Below are 8,322 nucleotides of genomic sequence, written 5' to 3'. Positions count from 1 at the left end.
TACCGTATTAAATTACTGAGATTTGCTATTTGCATTTCAGTGAGATGCCTAACTTGTCTTTTGATTTAAACTACAGCTCCCATGATCCTTTTAGTCGAAGCGTTCTTCCTGCTGAAACAGGAAGTGTGGTCATATGTAAACATGAAGCGGTAATAGAGGATTGAAAGATGTTTTTAATGGTTTAATGTTTGATTTGGATCTGAAACTACTTGCATATTAAACTATGACCGCATTCTGGCACGGAAAGGCTTATTGCTTCAGTGGCATATGATAGGGTGATAGGGTAGTTTTCCAGAAAGAGGACAGTAGAGGGCGGGTACAGGGGCGGGGCTTCGCCGAACAGTACATGTAGCAAGGTTGTTGTTTTTTTTGTTTGCTTGCTCGCTTATTTAGTTTTTATAATTGAATATTATTATTTTTTGTTTTTATAATAAAAAATAGAAAAAGAATAGGGAATGCTAGTGTTAGATGGACATTTTTAAATATAATAAAACAAGAAAATAGAAAAATAATAAATAATGCCAGTGTTAGAAGGTCAAAATTTATAATAAATAAAATAAAAAATAAGTAAAAATAATAGAGAATGCTAGCCTTGGAGGATTTTTTCTTTATAAATAAAACAAGTAGTTAGAATAGAAATAGAATAGAGAGTGCAAATACTAGAGGGTCAAGTTTTTTATTAATTAATTTTAAAAAATCCGATACAATTAGAAGTAGCATTAGAATAGAGAGTGCTAGAGTTAGAGGGTCAAATGAAGATGAAAGAGATGTGTTTTCAGCCGTTTCTTGAAAATATAAATCCTTCATTTCACCAGGAGGAAACAGTTAATGTAAACGTCCATGAAAGTTTCATCATAGGAAGAATGCAAAATGTTTCAATAGAAGCACTTCAGTCAAACAGTATTTGCTGCTCAACAGATCCTGAGCTCATTGAAAAATATCTGATCTTGTAAGATGTGCTTCCTTTACACAGAGTGCATTTGATCGCGAAATCGAAAGTGAAAGTAAACAGCGCAAATGCTTATTCAAAAATATCAAAATTTTTTGATACGCCAAAATTATATACAATATTAGAATGTTTAAAGGAGTGGACACAAAAGTTGTGGGAGCAAAACACATGTTGCGGGAGCAGGCATCAATGGGCTAGACGAGATTCAGAGATGTGAATAATGAGCGTCTGCAGGCCATCCTGGATAAAATATCAGCACATGCAGAGCTGCTGTCCAGACCACAGTGTTTCTCAAGCAGTCAGCCACTTTCCCGTGGGGAGATGGATATTGAAAAGGCTTTTTTCAAAGCAGTGACCTCTACAGCTTCCTCACTGCCCTTTACCATAGAGTGTCAGAGAAAACAGTAATACTAAGTAGTTTTACCTTCAGGCAGTTTTCGTTCCTGTTTGAAACCTTGCTCTTTTCTATCCACAAGAGGAAGAGTGACCAGTCAGCCAGCAGGGGGCTACATCCACCAACGCAATGGACCATTTTATAAAGACTTTCCTGAAGACCACAAAAAAAAGAAATTGCTGATATTTCAGAGGCTTATCTCAACCAAAAATTTCACTGACACCCAGTGTAAATCACCAAGCCTTAAAACAGACCAAATCACAAACTCACACAGTCCATGATTCCAGCCCAAACAAAGACTGGGAACCAAGCCCTGTGTCTGCCACTGTCAACCAACCTCAGTCTCAAGAAAAACGCGTTATACCTATGAAAGTGACATTAAGCCAGTCCATTGGCACACTAAGTGCAGCTTCTGCCCAAGGCCACCGTGAGCCTGTTATTGTAAGTGGAAGGATGGAGGAAATTTCAGATGAAGAGATAGAGAACAAAGGAGAGGCTGAAGAAAGTATAGGGAATATTCCACGATTTATGATCTTCCAGAGAGGAGAGCCATCTAATGTAAGTGGATAACAGCAACATGACTGCTTTAGAAATGTTACAAAATGTCTATGAAAGAAATAACGCATTAGTATGATATCTGTATAATATAATATTATATAATATAGTACAATAAGTAAAAGTTGGTTTGTATCATATCATGTTGTCATATCATATAAAATATTCTTCAAATGTTTGGGGTCGATAAGCTTTTTAAACTAGTTTATTATTGCCATCAAAGCTCTTTTTTATAAAAAATAAAGGTAAATGGTAATATTATTACAGTCCTGTGATGGCAAAGCTGAGTTGTCAGCATCATTACTCCAGTCTCCAGTGTCACATGATCTGTCTAATATGCTGATTTGGTGCTCAAGAAACATTTCTTATTATCAGTATTGAAACAGTTGTGCTGCCTAATATTTTTCTTTGATGAACTGCATTTGTTTGAAATGGAAATCTTTTGTAACGGTGTAAGCCTTTACTGTCACTTTTAATCAATTGATAGCATCCTTATAAAATAAAATGTATTAATTTGTTTAAAAAATATATCGTATTGACACCAATTAATATATTTCTAAACATATATTCTAGACAAACACATTTCTCTCTCCCTCTTGTGTGTGTATGAGTGTGTAAAGAACATGAGTCCACTGGCATCACTGGCTCAGCTGGTTTCTCTCTTTTCAAGGTTTTAGAAAGACGACAAACAGCCCATTCTGTATCGTTTGCTGAGCGGCCCACTCAAGGGCCAAGCTTTCATTACATTCTCTGGCAGGAGAAAGACATTACAAAAGTTGTGCATTATTATCTCCCATAACAAGCCAGCATATAGGGCATTAAATTCAATTTGCCGGGCCGCAGGACATTACACCATTTCTACAGTTTAAAGTGAATAGCACATCAAAACAACAGATCTCTACACACCACAAGCATTTAGTCATCGGTTGTCATGATCTTTCAGTGCTATATCTTCTAATGTTTTTATGTACAGTCAAACATGCATCATTCAAGCCCTTTCTGCTCCATGCGCATTGCTTCTCTGTTTTCTCCGACATAAAGTGGGACTAGAACTACATATGACATGGTTATTTTAAGTTGCAGAAACACAATGAGCAGCAAAACAGATTTTTTGCTAAAACGAGAATGCAGCAAACAGACATATATGACTTTTTCTTTTACAAAGTAGTGCTGCTGCCTAAAAAGTAATTTTTAACTATTCTCAAAAAAAGAACGAAACATCCTGCAATGAGAAACCTGCCTAGCTGTATTTGATAGGCTCTCTTTAAACTACCTTGTAAATAATATTGTAAATGATTAGTTTCATATACTAATTATTTTGAAATAAAATCTCATTGAGAATTTCTGAAAGAGTTCCATAAACAAGCATTTCAAGAGAATTATAATTCTTCTATTCACCACCAGATGTCACCATTTCTCCATTACTGCATTACTGAATACAAGATGTCAAAACGGCTTGGTAGATGTCATGTCCTGAGCCATGAATGTACAGTGTGTGTATATATATATATATATATATATATATATATATATATATATATATATATTATTATTATTATTATTATTATTTCATTATTGTTCTTAAAGACATTCCAGGATGATTTTACAGTCGTGGCCAAAAGTTTTGAGAATTACATAAATATTAGTTTTCAAAAAGTTTGCTGCTAAACTGCTTTTATATCTTTGTTTCAGTTGTTTCTGTGATGTACTGAAATATAATTACAAGCACTTTATACGTTTCAAAGGCTTTTATCGACAATTACATGACATTTATGCAAAGAGCCAGTATTTGCAGTGTTGGCCCTTCTTTTTCAGGACCTCTGCAATTCGACTGGGCATGCTCTCAATCAACTTCTGGGCCAATTCCTGACTGATAGCAAACCATTCTTTCAGAATCACTTCTTGGAGTTTGTCAGAATTAGTGGGTTTTTGTTTGTTCACCCGCCTCTTGAGGATTGACCACAAGTTCTCAATGGGATTAAGATCTGGGGAGTTTCCAGGCCATGGACCCAAAATTTCAACATTCTGGTCCCCGAGCCACTTAGTTATCACTTTTGCCTTATGGCACGGTGCTCCATCGTGCTGGAAAATGCATTGTTCTTCACCAAACTGTTGTTGGATTGTTGGAAGAAGTTGCTGTTGGAGGGTGTTTTGGTACCATTCTTTATTCATGGCTGTGTTTTTGGGCAGAATTGTGAGTGAGCCCACTCCCTTGGATGAGAAGCAACCCCACACATGAATGGTGTCAGGATGCTTTACTGTTGGCATGACACAGGACTGATGGTAGCGCTCACCTTTTCTTCTCCGGACAAGCCTTTTTCCAGATTCCCCAAACAATCGGAAAGGGGCTTCATTGGAGAATATGACTTTGCCCCAGTCCTCAGCAGTCCATTCACTATACTTTCTGCAGAAGATCAATCTGTCCCTGATGTTTTTTTTTGGAGAGAAGTGGCTTCTTTGCTGCCCTTCTTGACACCAGGCCGTCTTCCAAAAGTCTTGGCCTCACTGTGCGTGCAGATGCGCTCACACCTGCCTGCTGCCATTCCTGAGCAAGCTCTGCACTGGTGGCACTCCGATCCCGCAGCTGAATCCTCTTTAGGAGACGATCCTGGCGCTTGCTGGACTTTCTTGGATGCCCTGAAGCCTTCTTTACAAGAATTGAACCTCTTTCCTTGAAGTTCTTGATGATCCTATAAATTGTTGATTTAGGTGCAATCTTAGTAGCCACAATATCCTTGCCTGTGAAGCCATTTTTATGCAACGCAATGATGGCTGCACGCGTTTCTTTGCAGGTCACCATGGTTAACAATGGAAGAACAATGATTTCAAGCATCACCCTCCTTTTAACATGTCAAGTCTGCCATTCTAACCCAATCAGCCTGAGCCTGACATAATGATCTCCAGCCTTGTGCTCGTCAACATTCTCACCTGAGTGAACAAGACGATTACTGAAATGATCTCAGCAGGTCCTTTAATGACAGCAATGAAATGCAGTGGAAAGGTTTTTTTGGGATTAAGTTAATTTTCATGGCAAAGAAGGACTATGCAATTCATCTGATCACTCTTCATAACATTCTGGAGTATATGCAATTATTATTATAAAAACTTAAGCAGCAACTTTTCCAATTTCCAATATTTATGTAATTCTCAAAACTTTTGGCCATGACTGTACAATCGCCAGCAGCAGTACAGCAACACTGTAAACTAGCTCTGCAGTTTGCTTGTCTGTAAGTTTAACCTCTGCTTTTCTGATATATAAACAAGGTTGTGCTCAAAGTCAATGAACCCTATGTGTACAAGACCCACCAATTACATTTCAGTGTGATGTCTTTCCCACATAGTTACACATTAAAATGAAGTTAAAATCAATGCAGTCGAGTTTCAGCTGGAGTGCTTCAAGTGCCTTCACTGTAAATCATTTGTTAAAATGATAAGGTCACCTCAACATAAACAAGTTACACACAACATATTGTTTTGAATGTGGTTGCCTGCACAGAATGTCTACAAGGACATTTTGGGGTTTTTAGTGAATCAAAATGTACCCATTTGTTGTGTGTACAAATGCTTGAGTAGCAGGGGCCACCATTCAATCATGAGCTCAGCCCACCCTAATGAAAATCACTGTCAGCACCCACATTCATAAAAAAAAATCCCCAAATTCCATTCAACATTCAGTTCTTTATTTTGTATCATGATGAACATAAGCAGAAAAAAAATAATGAACTTTCATGCTATGTGACATGCATTCATTATGAATGCAGTATATTATTTAAGATTTTATTACTAGCTATTACTTTGAAAAAAAAAATGTAATTATTTTCTTTTCAAAATTGGTAGTAAAATTCACAATTACAAAAAAATGTCAGTAACACTATATTAAACGTGATTTTTTTTATGTAGTATTTTCTTGTAAAACACTTTTTTACAACTTTTCTTTTGTCTTTTTTTTACTTTTCTTAGTGTACAATTGACATTTGTCATTTGAAAAATGAATTTTACATAATGCTGGACCATTTAAAACTAACATCTGGAAAAAAACAATGGTGACAATTTACAGGATCCAAGATTTATAATTTCCTTAACACACATTTAATTTGAACTAAAAGTTTTAACCAAAAGAGCTAAAAGATTTAAAATGATTACACATTACTTTGTATATTTTAAATGCCACGGAAATGTGATCATTCTTGTGTGAGCTAAACTTGTTTCTTTTGTAAAAGCCTTCCCGTTAACACTGAAAAATTTATAAAATATTAATTGAAAAATATTTTTCTGTTACATATTTTCTCACTATTAAATTGCCTGCTTCTTAGCTTTAGGGATTGTATTATTTATTTACTATTTTCAAATGCATTTATTTTTCTCACTCACCCGCAGGCTTCTAATGGGTCCCCAGACCTCAGTTAAAAACTGCTGGAGCCCAGCATACTTTTCTTGGAACTCACAGCTACAAAGTATTCCAGAAGTCTCTGTCCTCTTTATCGAAACACACCCTTCTACATTTTTTCTATAAAATATACAGATGCTTGGATAATTAACCAGATCATTGCATATTTATGATGGTGCTTCCCAGGTAGAGAGGAAGAAGTGTTTTTAGCTGCTAGCCTTTCTGAGATGTTTACTGTGTCTGCAGAGTAAAACTAAAATAGAAGAGCTTTATGAAAAGAATTTGGGGCCAAAGACTAATAAACAACTCAAATCTTTATTCAGAAAGTGAATATGATCATTTAGTGTTTAAACTGAGTGCATATAAATTCAATAACAAATTAAAGATTACAGTAATTAACAAATTAAAACAATGTTAATAAAACAGTCATAAAAACTTATTACATTGCAAAATACTATGTGTGAATACAAAAACAGTTCAAAATTTTAAGTGCACTTAACAAGTTTAACATTATGACAGAGCAGATGAAAAGTCAATGTCAAATATTAGCTTTGCATATTTATTCTGTCGATCTATAGTGAAAGCTATTTTGATGTTTAGTTTGAATTTTTGAACAGCAATGTCTGTTGACAAAAGAAACCAAAAGCACCTCATATTCTATTCAATCAAACACATTTGCTCTTTCTCTGGCAGTGTATCCATTCCTCTTGCACCTTAATTCAACATCTCGCTTAATATATGAAAGAGTCTTTCAACAGTCCAGGTGTTTTTAGAAAAAAATGGTACAGAACGACTAATGCAAATCCTCAAACGTAGCCTGTGACGTCATACCCAGCTGCTGTGTTCTGCCGAGCCGATTTCCTGGAATCCTGAGCTGGCATGTTGGAGTGGGTACTAATGCTTATATGGCTGTTAAGGGTCTGGTTCTTGTTGGCAAGGTTGGGGCTTGTGGTTGAATGTAGCGTGGTTGGATGGTAGGACATCAAATGGGACGGTCCACGCAGTCCGGTGCGGTCAGGGTAGGGGTAATGTCTTCTGGTTCCCCTGCTACCGTCCAAATCATCACAACATGATGCACTCAAGAGCCCTCCACCTAGCATGGACGATAGTGAGCAAGCCAAGCCCACATATAGGCAGTCACCTATCTCAAACTTTAGACTGGGCGGCATGTTCTGCATGTTGAAGGTCTGCACCACCTCATGGGTATTCCAAGACACGGGGATCAATGACAAGAGCCCTGCCAGGAGGAAAAGGAAACCACCTACCCCAGCCACCTTGCTCTTGACTGAAGAGCCATCTATGCAGACAGTGCACTGCATGCCGACAGTGGATACCGCGCAGGCCATGACAGAAATGATGGAGGAGATGACCATCATGGCTCTGGCTGCTTGTAGATCAGTGGTGAGCCCCAGAAGCGTGTTGTAGGTCTCACACTGGAAGACTCCAGTGCTCTGGTAGACACACTCCATCCACAGACCTTTCATGCTCTCTACCGCCGTCACGATGTTGGAACCGACGTGTGCGGACCTTGCCCAATATGGCAGAAGAGTGGCTACAAAGGTCCCGAGCATGCCAAAGAGGCCAAAAAAGAAACCCATCAACTCCAGCGCTGCTATCGCCATGTCGCCCACTGGATGAATGTGTTCTCCAAGATAAAAATAAAAACCTTCCGGTTGATTACTGTAAGGGAAAATAATCAACACGTTAACTAAATAAATCTATTTTTTTGTCTCAGCTGAAGCAGTCCGTTTATGAAAAAAAGTGTGCTAAATTATATTCAAAGTATATAAAAAAAAAAAAAAAACTCGCTTTGGTACATTTCTCGAATCATCCTTGAGATTTGCAAAACAGTAAGTGCATTTCTCAAAACAACTCGTACAAATAGCAAAACACCATGGATTACCTGCAAAAGCCAGTCTCCTGCTCAAAATCCTTAGTTCATCTCTCAAAAATAAATATCTGTGTCAATGAACATGTCAGTGCCATCAGAATGACAAGTCCTTGTGTCATAGTTTACGAATAAGACAGTCAAATTGC

The 8,322-nt window shown here is 37.3% G+C and overlaps 1 protein-coding gene across 1 annotated transcript in view; it reads right to left on the bottom strand.

Moving 5' to 3' along the window:
• Positions 1–6,586: 6,586 nt before the first annotated feature.
• The window catches only part of LOC132116794 (claudin-14-like), a 3,701-nt gene continuing 1,965 nt past the window's right edge, over positions 6,587–8,322 (bottom strand). The window contains exon 2 of the mRNA XM_059525655.1: positions 6,587–7,965. Coding sequence (XP_059381638.1) covers positions 7,092–7,907 — 816 coding nt within the window. The 5' untranslated portion in view covers positions 7,908–7,965 and the 3' untranslated portion in view covers positions 6,587–7,091. The remainder of the gene's footprint in view (positions 7,966–8,322) is intronic.

Source organism: Carassius carassius, chromosome 36 (assembly GCF_963082965.1).
Source record: "Carassius carassius chromosome 36, fCarCar2.1, whole genome shotgun sequence".
In the NCBI taxonomy this organism is placed as follows: domain Eukaryota; kingdom Metazoa; phylum Chordata; class Actinopteri; order Cypriniformes; family Cyprinidae; genus Carassius; species Carassius carassius.
The sequence above is the reverse complement of the archived record's forward strand: the minus strand, read 5'-3'. Positions and strand labels throughout refer to the sequence as shown.